Source organism: Oryzias latipes, chromosome 10 (assembly GCF_002234675.1).
Source record: "Oryzias latipes chromosome 10, ASM223467v1".
Lineage (NCBI taxonomy): Eukaryota > Metazoa > Chordata > Actinopteri > Beloniformes > Adrianichthyidae > Oryzias > Oryzias latipes.
Genome location: NC_019868.2, coordinates 14,471,977 through 14,494,797, shown reverse-complemented (window position 1 = coordinate 14,494,797; position 22,821 = coordinate 14,471,977). Strand labels below are relative to the sequence as shown.

The following is a 22,821-nucleotide window of genomic DNA, read 5'->3' as shown; positions in this document are numbered from 1 at the left end:
CTGAAATCTCCTTAACTGGACTTTGTTTCAATCTTTAATGATTTACATATGAGAGAATCAATAAAGCAAAAAGTTTCGGCATTCCTTAGAAAACATTCATTCAAATTAAATTTTTTTTCAAAGCTTTTTACTGTTAATTCTGGTAGTTGTCTGATTTGTCACAAAAAAAATAAAAAACTGGTTTGTTTTCAGCCGGAACAAATGAGAACAGATACAGAGATCAAAGCAGGATGAGTGACAGGACAGCCAAGCACAGACGAATAGGTGAGTGTGGGTAAAGTAGATAAAAGAAAAAGACAGAATTGTGAGAGGCTAAACTGGGGCAAATAAGATGGAGGACGATGACTAAACGGGTCAGAGACGAAAAGGGAGACGAAGCTTCCAGACACCGGAAAAAAGTTAATAATCAGGTAACAGCACCCTTAGATCTGACAGGAATGCAGAGATATAAATAAGAAGAGCAGTTGGTGCAAGAGTGTGCGCTCAAAATCAAGCTTGTGTGACTGTTTGCACCCTGGCTCAACTCCCGGGAGGAGACATTTCTGAGCTGCCAAAGTTTGGCTGGGTCCACCGTCGTGCTAGGGTCAATGTAGGCACACACACACAGACCTCGCCACTGAAACCAGGACATGGTGGAGGGATAAGCCACCAACAACACAGAAGAGACAGAGTGGGAAACAGTTCTACCAAATGACTGATGCCATTTAAGAGATATGTGAGAGTTAATGAGAAAAATGCAGCAGGTATAAACTGGAATGGGAATCGATTAAGGATAGAGAGAATGGGAGAGAGGGGAGGAGGGGGGAAAGAGAGGGAGGAAAGGAAGATCAACGAGCTCTGAGAGCGGCGAGGATCAGCAGCGACAGAATGAGACGGAGGGAGATAGAGAGCGGTGAAGAGGTAGAAGAGAGCGCAGTTGAAGACTGAAGGACTAACAGACACAAGGGAGCCACACTGGGAACACAGGATAGGAGAAGAATGAGGACCAAAGAGTGCAAGAGAAGGTAAGTCATCAACATTGCAAAAAGAAAAAGCTGTATATTTTACTGAAAGGATGTGTGTGTGTCTGTGCACACAGTTGAGTGTGTGTTTGAAGGAGAGCATCCAAGCTCACAATGTTTTCCTCTTGCTCTTTAATGACCCTCTGAGGAATTCCTTCAGCCTAAAAGCCCACGGCTGGTACCTCACTCTTCAAAGCAGATCATTCAAGATTAAAGACACTGTCTGTGATAGCCAGTGAACATTTGGAAGCAACTACAAAAAAACAACTAAATCAATCCAGGGGACAGCACAGGGCATCATAACGTTTCAGGACGGACTTCTTATTTTATCCACTTGAGTTTAAACCAAGAAAGATGTTCCATTATGATCATTTAAGGCCATTTCTAGTGAAGAAGTAGTGCAATCAACGCCAAACACTGTATGTGCACATGTGACAGGTGAGAAATCCCATCCATCTGTCACATGAGGATTTGATGAATTCCAATACTCCATGACTTTAGTGTAAGCTCATTCTACATGTTGTATTATGCAACATTAATTACGTTTTTTCTAAAGTTTGCTTTAAAGCTTTTAGCCAGTGTTCCAAACGTTCCTGTGTGTGTGTGTGTGTGTGTGTGTTTGTGGCACTGCCCTAATAGCCTGTAATCCAGCTGTCATGGCAAGGGTGTCTTTAAAATTGTGTGTTTTACAATAATACTGCTCCCTTGGCTCAGTGTGGATGTGTGTGTTTTTTGTGTTGGGGGGGTATCATAGATATGGCAACTGATTCTAAAAGTTTCCCAGAAGTGCATGTTTTCAGTCATTTAAAAGACTGAAATAGTGTAAACACTCTGTTAGTTCACCACATCTTAGTAGGAGTCCTTTCAAAGCTTTTCATTTTCACTACTTTACACTACAACTTTTTCTACCGACAGGTCCAAATTTAACAGAAAAACTAAGTGGAATAAAACGGTGTATTTTATTTGCTTTTTCTGCTTCCTGACAGCACAAACATAAAAATCCCTAGTTTTGCATCTGTGCATTCAATCCTCTGCTATACAGGCCGCTGCACAATCCCCAAACTTGCCATTTCTTTTTGCTCGCTAACCAGGTGTTCATTTGTCCAGGTGTTCTTTTCATCAAATGCGGCTCCGTTTTCAGCTCCAGCATTCATTTGCTGTGCAAACAGGATAATGTGAAACTTTTATGCAGACAGCATTCACTTACTGTCAGACGTTTTCTTGCACAGCAGAGGGGTTAGCTTTTAAGTTTTTTTTTTCCTTTTTCTATGGCGCCTTTACAGCTTTTAACCATGTCAGTGCTGCACAACAAAAATGTTAGACATACATGTGTAAATGTGTATTTAGCTTTCTACAAACGTGATTTTCTTTCTGAACTTTCCTCCTTTTACTGGTCTTTCAATTTGGACCTTTTGAGGACATGATGGGCTGTTATCACGTTTATGCATTTTATTAACCTTTTTTAGTTTAATCTTTTTATTTTTTACGAAAAAAACTTATAACACAAAAAACCTAATTATATGAAGGACTTAACTTCCAAAACAAATGAATTACATGAAATAAATATCCCAAATATTTCTAAATGAGCAACCTTATAGAAAGCTGGTGAGATGGCACACAAAATGTATCTTTCATTTATTGTTATTTATTTCAAAATTAAAACTGGTTTTCACTCCTATAAAGTAACAAAATATTAAAGTCTCACTCTGATCATCTTTTGATCTATTGTCTGCAAGTGGATGCATCAGAATGGAGTGGACAGCTTGTGGCCTGCTGATTGTGGTTTGTATGTAACAAGCACAGGCTTCTTCAAATGACATATTTTTGACTGATCCTGATTCACCACAATTTAAATAAAGATATACCCAAAAATGTAATTTTAATCTTAGCTTTCTTTATGTAAATGGCATAAATGGTAAATACTTTTATAGCACTTTTCTACCTACGAGGACAAAGCGCTTTACAGTCACAGACCCATTCACCCAGTCACACACACATTCACACACTGGTGGCCGCTCCGCTGCCAAACACAGGCGCCCGCCCACTACCAGAGGCAAGGTGGGGTTCAGTGTCTTGCCCAAGGACACTTCGACACATGGGCGTGCAAGGCGGGAATCGAACCTGCAATATTACGATCATGGGTCAACCGCCCTACCGTTGCACCACATGTATATCACCCAAGAAAAAAATTCCACTGGAAGATGTGAAAAATATCAAGAACACAATTTTCATCGGATTGCGTCTTTCACTGTATCACAATTCTAAAACAGGATATAATGACAAAAATGGAAGAAAAAAAACTACCTCTTAATCACTACTCCAAATTTAGCATTAAAAAATGTTTGCTTCCAATTATTTATGTGTGGTAACCAAAATAAATGAGTAACGAAAGGAGAAATAAATAATTTGAATGAAGCTTGATGCAAATTACAGAGCAGACAAAGTTAATCAATAGGTTTTGACATTAAACTGCATTTGCTTTCAGGCCTTTCCCCAAAGTGACAATTGATGGAGAGAAAGAGCAAATAGAGGTTAAAGGAGGACGGCAAGAAAGACATGAGGAAGATTCAAAAGAAGCGTTCCCGCACTTGCATCTGAGTGTGTGAGTGTGTGGATCACTGACACTTCAGTTCCCCCTGCTCACCGCACAGACTGTGAGCAAGTGATGAGAAAGAAATGACACTCAGAAAAAAAGACAAAAGGACAAGAAAGTCGGAAGGGCACAGAGATAGATGAAAAGAAGAGACAGGGCAGCGGGGGCAGCAGAATGGAGTGATGACAGGAGGAGAAATAGATTGAGGGTTAATGCTGGAGAGACTGAATGAGATGTGCAGACATGATGTGTGATACAGCAGAAGAGACAAAGATGAGATGACAGATAAATGCAGAGAAAAGAGGAGTTATCAGAATGAGGATGTGTGGAGAGAAGAAAAGAGATGCCGTGACTGGAAAAAAACAGGAAAGAAAAAAAGAGACAAGTACAGAGTGTAAACCTGCCCATCACACCTATCCCCCACACAGATTAGCTGTTTGTGTGGCTGTGTGTCCTAAAGCTAGGGCACTGTTTTCCACTGTGAAGTCACTGGAAGAGGTTTCCACTAGATCATGTTTGCATCCTATCATTAAATATTTGCTGCAAATATGCTATAAATATTTTGTTTCACTTGGGTTTTTCTGCTCTGCTGCTCACAAAACCCACAGCCTTCAAACCAACAACAAAACAAATGAATTAAAACCAGCAGATGGATATGTCAATACCCTGCTCTCTTTCTGCGCGCCACTCTTTCCCATTAGAGACTCAGAACTAGTTGTAAATAAACCCACATCATGAAACTAAGTCACTTTTTAGAGGCCATCTGAGGAGTTTTGTAAGTTGTAAAGTCAGTTTTTACCCCATCACAAGGTTATGAGTTAAAGACCTTAAAAATTGATCTTTTAAGGCTTTTAAGGTGTCTGCAATAAAGACATTCTAAAATACTAGTGGGTAAAGAAAGTCCATTAACAAGAAAGTCACATATTTTCAGGTAATGTTGAGAAACAAGTTTAAAATAAAAAATATATAGTTTTGTAAAAAGAAAAAATGATTGAAAATAATTTATTGCAAGTAAAAATAAATTCAGAAAATGAGGATGTAAAATTTTCCCATATAAAATTTCAATTATATTCTATTTTTTCACGTCTGAATTACTTCCCATAACGTTTAAGGAAGAAATAGCAAGGATTTACTAATTTTGTTTAAATTATTCATGGATGCAAAGTGTAAGTTTCATAAGCTGCTTTATAATTTTTAAATGCCGGTATTGCTGACAGGCGGATCTCCTTTCACTTATGCTTGGAGAATTTTTCGTCCAAAGTAAACAAGCAGCACAGACAAATCTGGAGAACATTTTGTTTGCTCATAATGAGGCGTTTGCACAATTCTTTGGATTACAAAGAGTTTATGAACATAATTAGGTTTTTCTTGCTGCTTGTTTCCATATCAGTTCACAGTGTTTGTAGTAAAAGCCAACAGCCTGTGTCAGACCATTGTTCTGGACTACATTTGGATCTTGCGACATGAACGCTACGGACTTTGAAGATCTCAACCTTGAAATGGCGATTTAAGTGTGCTGCTCCTAAACGAAAATATCACTTGATTAAAACGCTCAAAAAACAGGCTACAGGACAAAAGCTAAGGCACTGCCTTGCTGCATGTTTTTTTTCTTTCAATTAGTACAGGAGGTAGTTCTGACAGTTTATGTTAAATAATATTCTATGGCACCTGACTTTTTTTTTTCTAAAAGGAAGCATCTGTGGAAACGCATGAAAAAGATGAACCATCAAGCAGGCCTCATAGCAGCCCCCAATAAACCCTACACAACATAACTTTAAAAAAAAATCATCAGTGGTGTAGAATCTGCAATACAGCACATACTGATTCTGAACATATGCTTAGTTGTTGGGAGCATCTTTTAAAAGAAATGCTCATATATATTGAAACGATGTCTTAAATGACAGAAAAGCAGATGGCTGAGGCAAAAAAGTTCTGTTTTTCCAAGGACTATCATGTTTGCTGTTACATTTTTTAGTAACACAGAAAAAATCCACAACCTGGGTTACCAGGAGGTGGTTTGTGTCGTCTGTGCTTACTGCAGAGTTCCTCCTTAATGCCCGGAAGGAGAAGCTGAGGCAAAAAGAAATGAGATACTAGCAAGTTGGTCCTTTTGCCAAAAGCTGTAACTCAAACTCCTCACTGGTCATGGATGGCGGTGAAAAAAAAAACCCTTCATGATATGAGCAAGTGTCCATGAAGCTTTGACCTTAAAATCATTGGGTCATGCATTCAATAGCCAGAAGCATTCCACTGAGAGACTTGACTTGAACATGTGTATATGGCCCTGGTTTTGAGCTGCTGCACAGCTGTTCTGCAAAATCACTTCTGGATTTTATTGTTGTGTTTTTTACGCATTTTAATTACCTCTAAATTAAATAAAAACTCTGCAATGAGAGGGTGTTAATGCTCCCAGGGCTTCTAATCTAACCCACCCAGAGTAGCAGATGTCTGTGGCCACCTGTGCCCACATCACTTCAAAGTCTGTAGAGATGCTGTGACGAGTCTTCTGATTTTCTGACTTGCTTTAAATTCCTCAGAAGAACAAAAATGTGTTGCTGTTGTCAAAACGTTTAAATCCATCAGCCTTTTCATTGATTTGGAAGACTGTTAAAACATATAACGCAAGTTCTGTGATTGGCAAAGAGACATTTTGAGAAAATGTTGCTAAAAAAGCAACGTTGAACACAAAATAAAAGCAGAAAACCACAGTAGAAAAAACTTTTCATCTCCCATACCAGGAGATGAAATGGAAAAAAGGCTGACTGCGCAATCCAAAATGCAGTGTGCCCTGTCCCAAAGGGCAGATTAAGTGCTGTGTTTGTTTTGTTTTGGCAGTGAGTGGGTGAGAAATAGTCACCGGGAGAAGCAGTGTGGTTAGAGAGCGCTAAAGCGAGTCTCAGTCACCCAAATACACACACACACAAATATGGTTTGTGTCGATCAGCCGCTGAAAAACGAGGCTCACCTTGAAACGACAAGGGACTCGATTCGATGGAGCATTCCCTGTCTGTTGCGACTGCAAAGGCGTGGGTGCACACTCACCGGCATGCTGGCACATGAGCCTGCACATACTGTTGATGATTCTTGGAAAACACAAACCCACCAACTGGTAAATTGCATTCGTTGCATGTTTGTTTGCATGCACACACGGCGACAGATGCTCAAGCATAATAGTGGTTTGCATTGATTTCCAGCAAGCAGGTTTTAGATCTTTATTTTAAATATTATTTTAATGCCATATTTCAAGCCTTGTGTGGTATTTTATCATTAAGATATCTTCTAGTAAAAAATCTAGAAACTACAGGCATCTTGTATGAACTCTGATTGCTCCCCGTGTGGGGTTTAGATATATTCGCATGATTGGGTATAATTTCAGCACAGATATTCGTCGTCCTTAAATCTGTTGTCAATACATCCTCCCTTTAATTCCTCCCTGCACCGCTGTCTCCCCAATTCACCTCTTTGGTTGCCCTGCCTTCATCCCACAGCTGACAGTGCCCTCCTCCCCTTCTCCTCCCCGTTCGTTTTTTAACAGCCAGAGGTGCAACGTGGGCAAGTAACAAAGATTAAATATAGAGACAGATGGAGGGGAAAAAGAAACGCCACATATCAAAAACAGCATGACAAAGATGGAAAAGAGGGAGGCGTGGGGAAATGTGTGACACCCAAAACAAGCAGCTGTGAAAAGATAGAGGAAGAATGGTACAACACGAGGGCTGGATTTAAAAGACTACAACAAACACAAGAGAGTCTAAAAGACAGAAATACATAAACTTATTTCTGATCATACTGATTACTATTCTACTTTGAGCTTTTAGGTCAGAGGTGGAAAGTGAGATGCACCAAAACTAAGACAAAGGCTGCAAAAAAAAAAGAAAAAAGAAGAGAAAGCGTTGGAATTTCGATCAAATATTAGTGACGGTTACGTGAATCAACTAGCTCTACAAATGACAAAGTCTGAACAAAAAGAATGAATATAAACCACAAATTTTACACCAAAATTTATAGTTTATAAAACAGCCTCAAACGAGCCGCCAAAAGCCTTTAAACACAAGAACTGTGTCTTTAAACTCAAACCCCTCAATCCAATTCTTTTTTGTTTTCTGCAACCCCAAAGTGGGCAAGAGATGAAAGAAAATGTAATGGTGTGGGCACCCTATTTTTATTAATAAAATATGTTAAACCATTAATGATACGAAAATAAAAGCCTTCCCTATGCAAAAACTGAGGTGCTTCAGATAACTGTTCACAGCTTTACTCTCATGAACAGTATCTCAAATACACAATTTGTCTGGATGTGACCAGCCCATTTATCAAATGTGCTTTGATAATGTATCACCGACATTCCTAGCCCTTTTATGCGCAACATATCCACACCCCCTCCAATGCGCAACATGGACTAAACTGACCCGCATTCATTATCTATGTAAGTTTATGATGGCTGAGTTTTTATTTTGTTGTATCTTTTAAAATATATATTTTTGACTGTTGTATATTCCAAGTATTCTTTACATATCTTGTTTTTTATTAACGCAGAATATCATTTACATTTTTCCTTTCATACTTTATGGATAAGAATGTTTTTTACAACAAATTTACTTACACATATCAAAAACAACCCAGTCATTCAAGTGTGATTTTAAACAAATTAAAACTATAATTATAACCTTTGTTTTGGAGTAATATTTTTGCAATGAGTTGGGACAAAAATGTATGTCTTTAATTGAAACATGGTTATTTTCATTTAGTAACACATACCTCTGATAGCATATCATGTCTAAAAATCTGAACTGTATCAGTATTTTAACAACTTTATACTGGTGTGGCACAACTGTTTAACCAATTGCGACCTTCGTTTTTACATGCTCACAAATTATATTGATATATATATATATATATATATATATATATATATATATATATATATATATATATATATATATATATATATATATATATATATATATATATATATGATATTTGTTCTCTGCACACAGGTCTGGTGCAGAGAGAACACCAGCTTTTGACTTTTCTGTCTTAGGAAACTTGGCAGATCGCACACCTCTTCCTCTTCCTTTGGCCTTCCTGTCTGATGCTCTCTTCAGGCTGGATGGTGGCTCTTTTTGTTTTTTAAACCTACATTTTCCCATTGCCTGAAAATAATAATAATAGATTGGATTTATCTGCTCTTTTCCAGAAGCTCGAAGTTCTTACAATGTGTCCATTATTGATTCACTCTTCATTCATTTAACCACTGTTGTAGCCACAGCTGCCATGGGGCAGACTGACAGAGGTGTAGCTGCCAGTTGGCGCCTACGGTCTCTCTGACCATCTCCGGTACATTCACACACATTCACACACCAGTGGAGCCACACTGGAGGCAGGGAGGGTGAAGTGTCTTGCCGAAGGACACAACGACAGTTAAAATGGGGGGGAGCGGTGTTTGAACCGCTGATCGTCCGATCATTGGCTGACTTGCTCAACCACCTGAGCTACTGGCGCCCAAACATGCTTTTGGAGTTGGGGTGTGCCCTCAATGTGCCTCCTAATATGGGGCATGACAAGCTCTTTGCCCAGCTCCTTGACAAAAAGCTGCCGTACATTGCTGACACCTCCCAAATAGCCAGGGTGTTGTGCAGTGAAGGCATTTAGGGTGGCAACATCCAGCATATTATACCAGAGAACCATGAGCCAACATATATTGAGGAATACTTAATTGAATGTAATTTATGTCAAAGTTACATTGTTTAAATACTGAGCCATATGAGAAATAACATAGAAAATGAATGTGGGACATTTTGTACCCATGTTGTACATTAGAGGGGTAGTGATACAAAAACAGTTTTCATTCCAAAAGTAAGAAATGAAAAAATAGGATAATCATGTGTGATGGTCTAATACAAATTAATTGAGGATTACCTTGACTGCTGAATGATAATAGTAATTTATTGCAAAGATATCAAAAAATAAAAACTCAGCCGGGTCACTTTTGACCCATGTTGCGCATCAAAGGGCTAGTCAACCTGAACTGACTGATCTAAGCAAGAAAACACAAGTCCAAAATCTTCATATTGAACTTTTCAAGCTTCTCAAGAGCAACTTGGGAAACATCAGAGACACGAGTTTGATGCCATTCTCCTCACTCGCAAGACAAAAAATATATATTTAATGTCCTTGTACTACTGCAGAAACAATATCTGATCTTTAACAAATGCTTGAAATGTTTCTGGCAGAGGAACACAAACCTCCCCCAAAAGCCTCAGTAGCAGTGTTAGGCATCACCGGTTTATTGACAGAAGGGGAAAGAAAGAAAGTAAGTCAGATCTGATTGCAGTGAAATTACCTTCAATCAGCATAGTCTAAGTCTCCAAGGAAACCCTGACAACTTTTTTTAGGACTGAATATATACTAGTGTTTGCCCACAGCTCTACAGTCCTTTGGTCTGTAAGAGTAAGAGTGGCTGTTAATTCAAACACTTTTATTTAATTCCTGATTTCTACATCAAACGTCTTTAAGCAAGGCACCAAATTCTGCACTTCCTCTGTTGAAAGAAACACTAATAAAGTTTTGCAAATGTTCAATTGAAGCATGTGGGTTGTTGAATAAGTGTTTTAAGTGACTTTGAAAAGATTATTAGCTAAATCTGTATTTTGAACTTTATTTTGGCTCCTTTTTTCCCCATTCAGTTTCACATTTCATATTCGATTTCTGCTTCTGTGATAAAAGAAAAAGGACAAAAAAAAATGCACTTATGGCTCAGGATACCAGGAGTCCATCCCAGGGCATTTATATTGTAAGGATTTCCATGGCGACCAGTCAGGAACAGTTCAGGCTGGTGACTGTGTACAATGAACTCGCTTCCTGGAAAAGCAGCAACATCTCAGACAAAAACACAACTCAACAAATTGAATTACCTACAAATAAATGTCACCACAAGATACCTAAATGTGTGTATGGAATGTTTTTATTTTATTTTCATTCTCCCTCAGACCATTACTTTATTAGTTTATTAGTTTAATTTTATTGGCGTATAGGCTAATCAATTTAAGCAACTAATCTCAAAGTAATATATTTTTAAGAGACTTGGCACTAGCAAGGTAACTGAGACAAATCCACTTTTAAAAAGATTAGATGGTAATTTTTTTTTTTGAAAACGTCAACCAAACAACAGGAAAACTACGTTCAAATTTTTTGAATAAACCATAATCTTAGTATGAAATCCATTTAGCCTTGAGTCTTATATATGTCATCTGATGATGCAATATAGAACAAAGAATCAGAAATTGTTTGATATGCGGAGCCTTCTGCGTAAACAATTACACTAAAAAGCCTCACTTTCATGGAGGTTCTTGGGCCACCGAGCACTAAGCTAGCTTTGCTGCACACAAACTATTGTTCTCCTACGTCAATCCAGAAAGCAGGATGCCAGCCATGCAGTTCTATGATGCAGACTGAGTACAGCTCACATTTTACGGTGCTGCAGCCTAAAAGGCACTACAGGCGGAGTAATAAATTGCGTTCGTTCATTGTTAATATTTAATGCCTTTAAATGAAAGTTGAAATTCTGAGGAGTCTGGAAATACTAATTTCACTTGATGCATAGGGAAATAAAAGGAAAAAGTCAGAGCTTATACAGTCATTGTTATTCTGCTCATGCGATTAAAACAGCAAGAGGACATCAGGCTTCCAAATGAGTCACTGTAAGTCATCACAGCCCATTGGTATGAGTGAACATGTGCAAGACTGATCTGAATACACATAAACTATTAGAGTAGAGGTCAGGCTCATCACAGTCAAGCTGCATTACCTGCTGTCCACTGGTGAGAACATGTTTTAATTACTACCTGCTGTCATGGTGGCTTCAAAAACATATTTAACCCTTAAGCCTTTCACTCAAAACAGACTAGCTTTTTGGTCAGTAACTGCATAGAAACTAAAATGATGTCATTGGTGTTGGCAGTTTTTTTGTTTTTCACACTTAGAAAAATGCTGCAATGCTCCACTCTTTGATCGTTTATAGTCTATATCTCTACTGGGGACCGTATACCAGCAGGCTCAATATCACCCAGTGACTAAAATGTCCCAGAAGTTATGAAGGCAAAGAAGAAAGAAAAATGTCTTATTTAAAACGGGGGTTCATCTCTGTAGCTTGCAGCAGTTGTTTTATGTAAATTATTCCGGTTGTTCGACATTATATAAGTTAAACCGACCATTTCTGAGGAATGCTAATGATTTGATCAGGTGCAAAGTCACAGAGTAAACGTAATGCACTGCCAGATTCAATCGGAAGCTGAACAGATTTGACTTCATGATTTAATTATCACAAAAGCAAGCCACTCAGGGTGCCATGGTTTGAATCACTTTTTCATGCTCAGAAAAACTAATTCTGTATTTTGAAATCACCCCTATTTAGTCTACAGTCTGTCCCCTGCTTGCCAATTTCTGCAGCCGCAATGACCCAATTCCCTAATGGGGCAGAAGTAAACATTTTCTCCTACCCAAATTGAATGCACTGATCACAGTGGATCCCAACACATCTCAAAGTCAATTCTTTATGCATGAGTATAACTAGTTCTCATCTATACATTTAATTGAAAAAAGATAATTAATTGAAAAGATTGCTGCATCGACAGGATCTATGGTTTATGAAACATACCAACAAATCCTCCATGTGTGACACCCAGTATAGCATCAAACCAAAAGCAGGTTTAAAAACTGTTCCTTCCACTAAATGAGAACTGAAAGATTGCTAATGTAACTCTTGACTACCTGCTGGTATAATAAGAGCTCTGATCGATTTGGTCAGTGTGAACTCCAGCTTTTTATGGTGCTGAATATACCCAATGAATGTGTCGTCATGCTGTGTCTTTTTGCGTTCTGCTGCTGCTGATTCACTAACTTAATATTCATTTCTTTTCTATGCAGAATAAAACAGAAAAGTCCAGAGAAGTCATCTGCTGAGGCACATCAGTGGGAAACTGGCTGCCATGTTCTGTCAGAAACTAAAATAAAGTGGATTTCGTGTGTGGATATTATCAATGGATAAAGAATAAAGGTTTATTGAAAACAGGATTACTTTGACGCCTCCACAGAAAAACAGTTTTAATCTGTGCTCAAACTCCCTGGGACAAATAGAAGAACATTCCAGCTTCCTCTTGGATATTATCCCCTTGAGGTTGGCTGATGTCACTGCTCACCTCCATCACTTTCAGCTCCTCTGGGGGCTGAGCCAACCTGCAGGGTAGCATGGGCAGAAGAGTGGCTGACCCAAACAATCCTGTGCCAGCTCTGGGGGTTCCTCTGGCAGGGGGGCAATGGGGCCCGCTGTGCAGTGTTGGGGTGCAGACATCTCCCAGACTGCGGACTCTCCCGTCCATCAAACGACACAGCACCCAAACAACCAACAGAAATCAGCTACTTGCCATGGCAACCGACAAAACAAAGGATGCGGAGACAGCAGGAGCAATCAGAAGTGACAGCACCAGCCCGGCAGTGTCCAAGGAGACATCTCAGAACGAGATCAACAGCCTAACACAGGACGACATGGGATCACAGGGGTCAGGCGGTGGAGTTTACTGCCAGATCAAAACCTCACGGACTAATCCCAAAGACACAAAAGGCAGGAAGGCACCTCGGTATGCAAATGGGAGTGTGGTAGCTTCTGATGTGGTGGGAGGTGTTTGCACTGAAGCCACAGAAAGTAAGGAGATGACCCAGGAGTGGAGAAGGGTGCAGTCTTTGAGAGGAGAAACCCATCGCTCAGTATCAAAGACAGTGAGCGCTCGTACGTCTGCACAAGCCATTACGCCTCGGCCCTGTCGAGTAATGACGAATCCTCCACATAGCCTTTGTGGGACATGTGGGAGGAGACGGTCACAGATCACACCGTGCACAGGCGCATGCAGCAGGAGGGTGGTCAGTCAAATCACAGCAAGCCAGACCTTGCCTAATCCACCACGAAAAGCATCCGTGGCCGTGACACAGTCTAGGAAAGCCTCTGCAGCTCCGAGCTCTCAGTCAGGCTCAAAAAACTCCCAGACGGTCGATACACAGCACACAACAGCAAAGGCGGCTCAAGCACCACACCTTTCACACACAATACCAAAAACCAACAGTTCCCACTCTAACCACACAACACAAGCGCAAAACAAAACAAGAGACTCAAAGATGACACGGCCGCATTCTGCCGACTTCACTTATTACAAAGACTCAGCAACGCAAACAACAGAAACACACCTGGACAATAACACAGACGCCACCAACAGCACTCACATGCAAAAGACACAATCATCAACGAAAGAGGACGCTAAACTATATGCAGCTGAAAAGGTCATCGACACTTTGTCCCAAACCCACAACGCTGAAAGACTTGTAAATGAGAATATTTCAGCCTGCATCACCTCCAAGCCTCAAGCATCTTACTTTCACAATGACACAAAATTTAGAAGCACCCCTCCTCTTCCACCACAGCATCCTTCAAGCATCCTCAACTGTAAACCAGCCACACCCACAGAGCAAACCAAAGACCAAGACACCACAAACACATCTGAACAATCCTCTGAGCTGATCAAGTTCAAGGACCACACAAAGCAGAAGAGTAAATCCTTTGATGACCACATTCTGCCTTGTAAGACTCATGTGCAAGCACAATGCAACGGAGCTCCAGGAGGACTTCCAGATGGACGTGCAGTGAATGCACCACGGGGACTGGAGAGGCAGCTCCAGACTGTGGAGGAGAGCTTGCTGTCCAACCACGAGAAGATAAAGGTGCTCCTCAACGTGATTCAAGACCTGGAGAAGAGCAAGGCCTTCAGCGAAGGGTGAGAGAAGGGACTTGGGAAGAAAAAAAAACTGCAAGAGAGAAGGTAAACTAGGGGAAGGTAAGAAGAAAAGGGAAAGAAGAAAAGGAGAAAACGTGAAATTGTATATGTTTAAAATTTCAGAAAACTAAATGAAATGAGAAAGAGATGAAGATATGGATAAAGAACAGTCTGGAGGGAAAAGTAGATCTATTTACTGTAAGACTGATAAAAAGCACATGGGGGAGGGGCTCAGGAAGTATCAAGATAAAACAGACAGCCTAAGAGACTTCATAAAACAGAAAATGTATAATAGTTTTCCAGTTTCTTAAAATATTAGTCACGCTTATATTTCTGAGACAATACTCATTCTGTCTTTCATTCTCTTACTGCTAAAAGTTTTATTCCATCTCACCATACCATCTTTCTTTAATGAACACTTCATTGGTACTTATCTTTCCACACCTCCACACAAGAGCCACATCTACGTAATTGTGACTCTCTGCTTGCCCTTAAACCACTTCATCATCTATCATATCTTGTCGCAAGTTATGCATCATGCTCTTCACATGTTAATTTATACGCTTTAGTTTTCTCTGTCTACTGCTACTTTTACTTCTTTGCTTTGCGTGTACAAGACAAGGAGAGCTTATTCTATTTTAAAATGAGAAATAAATAACATAAAAAATAAGGAAAATAACATTTATGACAGAAATATGTCTTCATTTCATGTTAAATTGCTTAAAGCATTTTGCCTGGTTGGTAAAAAAGCAACAACAAATTAATCAGTAAACTTATGTTGACACATAGAAAGCAAGTGATATGATTTAAGGGCATTTTTATTATCCTTTGCTTTCTTGGTGTTGGCAGCAGCTCTGATCAAAGTGTAGCCAAGTTACTGTAATCAGTTTAGCTTTTAAGGTAATAAAGGTTGAACGCTAACGCTTCTAAAATGCAGATTGAAGTTCACTCATTCAGAGTAGGAACTTTTCTACAACTAATCTCTCAGTTTTAAGCAACAGTTTAATGATTATGTTACTCTAGAAAATTGCTTTTTTTCATGTCCAGATCCAAGCACTTTTACAAAGATTGTTATTAGTGGCATAGCAAAGTACAGCTTATATTATATTCTTTAAAATATCAGGATCAAGCGATAAAATACTAAACAGATGACGAATTATAGAGGCGTGGATTGTAAAAATATGTTCTCTCCCAATTTGCCAATGGGTTCCATAACTTCAGAGTAAAATAGTAGCTGAAACTGGCAAAGCTCCGGTGTCTTGATCTTATTACATGTTTTTCCTGCTTCTAATTCGTCTTATTTCTGTGCAGGGCTAAAGAAAATATCTTTCTTCAGAGTAATCCCTATAAGATTAATTTGAATTAATGATTAAGCTCTACAATTAGATTCATGAAGTCAGTGTTACAGCTGTCTTGCCTCACACTAAAATTATGCAACCATGGTTTAAGCGTGTAGTCTACAGGCTTACTAAGAGTAAGAACGTAACAAATGCGGGCAAACAAACTAGGAAATAAATAAACAAATAAAAAAAATGAGGGGAACCTGACAGCAAAAGAGATTCAACAAAGAAAAAAAAAAGTTCTGAATGGGTATCTAAAGAGAAGACTTGACTGAATGAAAAGGTTGCTGCTCAGCCAAGCTTTTTGTTTCCTCATCCTTTCCCTTAAGCAGACAACTTTCTTCATCGTTTTTGTGACTTTTATCAGGGTCCTGGAGAGGAAAGAAAGACTTGATGCTGGATCAGGTTCAGCTACAAAAATGTAATCTGCAGAAACGTGTTCCCTGAAATATCTTGCTCAGACAAAAAATTGTTGGTTAAAGCACAACCTTAATGAACTTCACAAACCACCACACCTCACCTAAATATTTATTGTCTCTCTTTAAGATAATGGGGGCCTCATTCAATTAAGTTAACCAACTTTTTGGATTAATGGAAGGCAACATTTTTTATGTATCAGACAAAGTAAATTATATTTTGAAGAACACCTGCATATTCAGTAAGTGACACCAGTAATTCAGGAAGACTTATTCTTTGCTTTTTCTTTTTTTGCCATCAGAATTTAAACTTTAATAATATTCTTTGTGGAGGTTTTTGTATTCCTCTTTTAATAAACAACAATAAAAATATGTAAGCAGTGCCAACTATATTTGATATTTTTGTTGTCGTTTTGTTTCTGCAGTCGCAAATCCTACAGAACCGGTCAGGACATCAACAACTGTTCTACTTGTCAGAAGACAGCCTGCATCATCTACAGGTAACCCGAACAAATATATCAACCCAGTACAAACAACATTATCACTAATAATACAACAGACTTATGTCTGAGGGACCTTTTCCTGTTACAGCCCTAAAACTTGCCCTAAATTTCAATTTCTGCCATTTGAATTTTTCTCTCCAAAACCATACAGGCTATCATGCATTTACCAACTATTAAAACCTTAATCCATGTCACAAGTATGAAATGTGCAAAAAGATAACTGATGGCCTTCTTCAGTATTGAAATATATAAATGCTGGTATGAAAATGTGAAGATGATAGAGATGAGTGGGACTTCACCATCAACAACTTGAAACGGACAAGATGAAAAAGCATCAGCTGGCATTAAAGCTAACTGTTTTAAACTAATGTAAAATGGATTATAACTTACAGGCATGAATGATGCATGAACAAAAAAATACAGCGTCTTATTCCGTGTAATTGTCTTTTTCTCATAGATGCTCAAAATGTGTGACGTTAATAATTCAGGATCTTCATATTGTAAAAAAAAAACAGAGCTCTGGTTGTGTGTTGCTGGTTGTTAATATTAGATTTCTCATAATAAAAAAAACCCTAAAGTAGTCATTTTAGTTGTTTAACCATAGCTATAACTCTGTGGCCATTGTTAAAACTGCTTTTTTGCAGAACTTTTTTTTTAGTCTAGCCATTGCAAACTTTAAAACCCCAATTAATCTTGCATGTCTCCCCAACTTTTTATGTGTGCTATACTTCACATTTCTTCACTCTTTTCTTATGATTCGACTCTTGTTCTGTCTTAAATTCCTTGCCCTTCTTGAGAAGACAGAACTTTTTAACGGCTGAGTGATAATGAGAAAGAAGTGAGAAGGACTGCGTCTATTCTCATCTGCACACGTGAAACAAACTATCCATGATATTTTTCATATGTCATAAAGATATGACTGGAATATGTTATTACAGCTACAAAGACCTGAAACAGTTAGTTAATTAATCCCCCTGTGATAAAAAATGACTTAATTAGTGACATACTAAAATGAAAAAGAAATCCCTGCTTTCACCTTCAGTTGAATGTCTTTGTGTTTTGTGAGCATTTTCTTGACAAAACAAGATGTTCAACAAAAGACCAACAGAAAGTGACAGCTACTATTTTCTTGCTGAGATGAATCCATAAATGAAGTTATTGTGAGTAGCATGACAGACTTTTATTGCAAACCACTTCACTTTAAGTGAACGCATGCAAGACGCTTTTGTCTACAAAGTCAATCTGCACTTCCAGCAACCTTTGCACGCAAATGGAGACATTTTTGATGAATTGATGGAACACTGTTTAGGAACGAGTAAAGAAAAGGCTTTTAGAAAAAATAATAATCAGGACAGCCAAAAAAACTGAGAAAAATCATAAAATTCTATCAGGGATACTAAAAAAATTTTTTCTAGATATTACTTTGTTATGTAAATGTATTTGGAAGTTGCATAGTGGTCAGAAAAGAAAAACAAATGTATCACTTACTATCCATAAATGTGTGAGGCTAGATAATTAAGAAGGGTGATCTTAGTGCTTTTAGTCCTTTTTTTAAAATCATAACTTGTTTCTAAATGTCTTTTAAAACTGCAAATATGAATAAAAAGGCACTTTCTCTTGTGTCTTTTATTTCTCAAAAGTACTAAAAGACATATAAAGAAAGAATGACGTAGTTTATCAACACCATAAACACCTTTTAAAATCTAGTAGTGTCCCACAAGGTAAAGGCATCAAAAAAAACAAAAAACAGTTATGGTTGTCATTTTGTAGATTTACCCTCCAAAAGGAATTACAAGTGACTGCTTTTTCCACAAGGATGTGATTCAACAAGAGTGGGAAAGAGGTAGATAAATTGCTGGAGAGGTTGTTAACCAGAAATGAGACATGGGAACACTGAAGTGGAACTGTGAGGCCAAAAGAGGACGTGGCGAAGAAAAATTGCCTGATCAAAATCAAGACATACTAAGCAAATCTGGAACTGGAACAGCACTTTATCTTTTCTATTTTTTTTATTGTGTGTTTTACAAACTTGTTTTATAGACAATATTTGATGGTATGTATGAATTGTGGGTTTATCTCCTGTATCATTAATTCATGGCAGCCATCCCTCTCTCACCCAGCACAGCTTTTACTTCCAATGCACTACTCACTCGGTCCCTTGCACTTTCAATCACTGTTTTATTTCTGGAGGGCCAGGATGGACTTGATCTCGCTTTTCAACAACTGTGTTAGCACATATTCTCCTTTAGCTTTTTGTGCTCCTCCTTTATTCTTCAGAGGTCTTTTTGGCTTGGGGCATTTATCCTTTATGACATCATTTAAAGGTTGTCTTCTTGCCGTCTTTCCATAAATCCTTTAGTATTCCTGTTTCCCCATCACTCAGCTGTGGATGCATTTGTTATGCCAGAATATCATGCAGCAGTAGGTACGCACATCTGCGTGTAGTTTGGGTTTTTTGGGCTTTACGAGGAGTGAAAAGATGACTAGTCGTGTCTGCTCTCTTTGCCATATCATGTGCCTCATTACCTCCAGATGCCAGTTCCTATGTAGCTCCACCCCCTTAATCCGGCTCAACACAAACATGACCACACACACATGCGTCACAGAAACAGATTGGGAAAAGGCAGACTCCGACATTATGACCTCCAGCAATGGACACTTCAGTGAAAAAGAGCTCAAGACAGAGATGAAAGGGAGGAGGGAGAATGAGAGGATGGAGAAAAGAAAGTCAAGAGGGTCTGCTTTGAACATTGTTGAAAAAAAAAAAAGGTCATCTCTAGCTTCCGTCTTTAGCACCTCCATTGTAAAAAATACACCTCTTTTCCATTCCTGTTCTCTTCTTCATTCTCCTCCCAGCCCTCTCATCTCTCCAGCCTGTGATCTACTGGTGCATGAAGTGCAGATGAATACTCTGGACGTGAAATGAGTGCTGAGTCAAAGCCTGTGTGCAAGAGTGTGCACGTGTGTGTGCAAGTGTTGATCTCAAGTAAAACAGACAAACAGGCCACTATTATTTTATGTAATTTGTAAAGGTAAAGCCCCTATTTTGAAAATTGGAGGTGTTTAGTTACAGCATTTTAACGCACCATTTTTTTCTAAATTCCTATCCTTTTTTTCTACCTTGCCTGGTTCTTCTACCTCCAAATATAACAACTCTTTTGATGACATAGTTGACATACTAACAATGTGCTCATGCTGCATCTCCCTCATCATCACCACTGTCTTCTCCCTAAAACAGCCTTTTATTTCTCCTCCCCAGCGTGGAGCATGATTTCAGACAGCAGGAGGGACGCTTCCAGGGGGTAATGGAGGCCCTTGAGGGGGAATATGATGTACCTGCAACAACTCTGACCAAACCCACATCAGCTCCATCGTCCTCCACGCGCCCCAGTACCAAGGCACGTGTCAAGAAACTGCGCAAAAAGTGCTTCTGGTGGCTGTGAAATAAACTTTCCATTTTTCTGCAGTTAGTGCATTCTGCTGTGGATTACGTCTCAAGACACCTGAGAGGCTCTACTATAAAGGAAAAAACTAACATCTCAAGTGGCTGTGCAGTATAATTAAGTTTCCTTACTTGGATGGGACTTTTTTGTGTTCTTTTTTTAAACGGGATTCTGCTTTGCACCAACCCATCTCTAAGTCTGACAAAACACATCAGCGGTGAGGTGGAGGAGATGGAGTTGCACTTAAGAAGGAAACGAGGACCAAAGCAGCGACAGAAAGTTTCTCAGACTGTTAAACAGGCTTGAAGAGCAGGATTTACAAAGTAAAGTGAAATTAAAAACACAGTAGACCGCATCAGACCTATAACACATAGATGAAAAGGCTTTGAGACACTGGATAACAGATGTGTCTGTTGTTTCAAACTTTTACAAAGCAACTTTCTATACTCATGGATGGATGTTTATGAAGAATTTTGTTAAAGTATTACAACACCAAGCAGGAAACTTAAATTTATTTGAAAGATACAAGGACTAAACTGCTTGAAATGTTATTTTTGATGGCTTGGCTGCCAAACTCTGAATGTAGCAAAAAATGAATTCTATGGGACTTTTCAGTAGAAAAGAAGAACTGAGATGGCTCTTTGGATCATCAACAGTTTGCAAAGCAAAGTGGAGAATGTACTTTGTTATCATGTTAGCAGACATAGTGCTGGGCAGCTGATCAAAGATCGAGTACTTTGGACGCAGATTCTGTAAATGTCGGCTGCGAAAGTCTTTTTTTCTTCCTTTCTGACCAGAATAGAAGTGTTTTCTGTAACATCAATCTTGTTTAAATGATGCTCATACTCTCTCTTTCTCTCATACACACGCACCTACATACATGTGCAAAAACATGCTCAATAAAGGAACAAAGAAACTTTAGATCACAAATGTAAACATATTGAGACCTGCAAGGACGCAGCCATTTACATTACTTTTTGGGTCAAAAAGGTGTTACCATGATCCAAGACAAACTAGTGGTAGACAGCGTAACATTAGAGTAGTAAATAACAATTCATTTTAAAGTAGCTTAAATGTAACAATATTTGTGAAATTCTAATCAGATTACAATCATAATTTTGGTCTCATTTGAACAAATTGACTATGATGTGCGGATATAAAAATTCATGGCTTTTACAACAGGGATAACATAAGGGTTTGCTTAAAAAAGTCTTGATTACCTCAAAAAGAAGAAAAAGTTTAAGAATGTATTTGAAGTTGGCATCATTCTTTAAACACAGGAGTTAGACAATTGTATGCTGAAACTGACTTATTCTGGGATCATATTTCTTTAAATGAAGTGACTGGTTTGGTAGAATCCTATGAAAAATGTCCAATATTGCTGAATTAAGAACTTATACATTGAAAATAAAGACCAAAAACAGTCATCTGGCCATTGAAAAACAAAGAAAACAGTAAATGTTTACAGCAATGAATTCACTATAAATCTTTTTTCAGCATTCAGGTAGTAATTTTTAGTAGTTGCTGCATTAAGCAACGGTCATAAATACACAATATGAGTCAACAAAACCCTTCCAACTTAAAATAAAAACTAAAATATTAATAAAAAGCACACACTTAATAAAATGTTCAAACCCAATTAGAAGCAAAACAGCGAGCTGTGTTAAACTACAAAAAATGTGATTAATCAAAACTTACACAGCATACTTTCTTTGTGACCTTATTCTGTTCTATATCCAAACAGTTTTTATTTGTTTTGTTTTTTGCACAGGCACATCATTGTACAAGAATTCCTCCACAGCACTTTAGAGCATAACTACTAATCTCATATGAGCCTTTCAGTATCCCCTGCTGATATTTCGCCCCCTATTAGAGTCCATGATGGCACTACAATTAGTAATTACCCAATCTATATTCAAAACGTCTTAGCATTTTCAGAAGCTGTCCCTTGAAAATGTGTGACCCTCCTAGAAGGCCTTCTCCTGATCTTCCACATGTATGTGCAATAAAAGTGTATTTTAAACAAAGAAAAAAAAAGTCTTAAACTAGTCCTTTTTGTGTCAAATCCACAATGAGAAGCAAACAGTCTACATTTCTTCTAATGGCAAACAAAACATTATTTTCTGGGTTGTAAGCATTTGTTTTAGAAGACAGGGTTAGGAAGTACGTGAAAAAAAACACTCACAATCAGCGCATGCTCTCGACCCATCGTGATAACTGTCCGGTTTATGATCCTCAGCAAAGACACCACAATGTCCTGAATGTGTTGGAATGTTTCACCCTGAAAAAAAAGATATAGAAAAAAGCAGAAAAAGAGGGAAAAATGTCAACAGATGAGCAACAAGCAATTACATTTTTGCAATGTAATTACACAGAAACCCGGAACAATGTAGATTTTCTCTGTGTATATTCAGTCCAACAGTTTCTGTTTTAAGAAACAGCCAAACTTTTTGACTGAAAAGGTCAGACTTGTCAGGTTCTATTTGTGTTATCCTCCTATGAACCTTCAGTGATGAATCAACTAAGTTTGCACAGACCACAGTTTGACTCAGACCTTTGGAGAAAAAATGGATCAAATGAAAAATGAAAGAAAATCCACATGTGACGCTCCAAGTCATTTCACTCCTCGAAAATGAGCCTTAAAACAGAAAATTCCCTTTAGTGTGGACACGTGAAACACAAAAAGGCTTGAGACATGCATGGAT

At 38.4% G+C, this 22,821-nt stretch overlaps 2 protein-coding genes across 2 annotated transcripts in view; one reads left to right on the top strand and one right to left on the bottom strand.

The window, feature by feature from the left end:
- The window catches only part of dock2 (dedicator of cytokinesis 2), an 87,851-nt gene that overhangs the window by 22,282 nt on the left and 42,748 nt on the right, over positions 1 to 22,821 (bottom strand). The window contains exon 26 of the mRNA XM_023959129.1: positions 22,302 to 22,397. Coding sequence (XP_023814897.1) covers positions 22,302 to 22,397 — 96 coding nt within the window. The remainder of the gene's footprint in view (positions 1 to 22,301; positions 22,398 to 22,821) is intronic.
- Positions 591 to 22,153, top strand: fam196b (family with sequence similarity 196 member B). The gene is made up of 4 exons (XM_011480125.3): positions 591 to 1,004; positions 12,520 to 14,414; positions 16,596 to 16,670; positions 19,933 to 22,153. Exons 2-4 carry the CDS (start codon positions 12,841 to 12,843, stop codon positions 20,114 to 20,116), a joined length of 1,833 nt encoding a protein of 610 aa, XP_011478427.1. The 5' UTR covers positions 591 to 1,004; positions 12,520 to 12,840; the 3' UTR covers positions 20,117 to 22,153.

Excerpts from the sequence above, each read along its gene's own strand:
- fam196b (XM_011480125.3), top strand. The coding sequence starts at position 12,841 with ATGGGCAGAAGAGTGGCTGACCCAAACAATCCTGTGCCAGCTCTGGGG. Across the intron at positions 14,415-16,595 it reads AGCAAGGCCTTCAGCGAAGG|TCGCAAATCCTACAGAACCG; the intron begins GTGAGAGAAGGG and ends TTGTTTCTGCAG. Across the intron at positions 16,671-19,932 it reads ACAGCCTGCATCATCTACAG|CGTGGAGCATGATTTCAGAC; the intron begins GTAACCCGAACA and ends TCTCCTCCCCAG.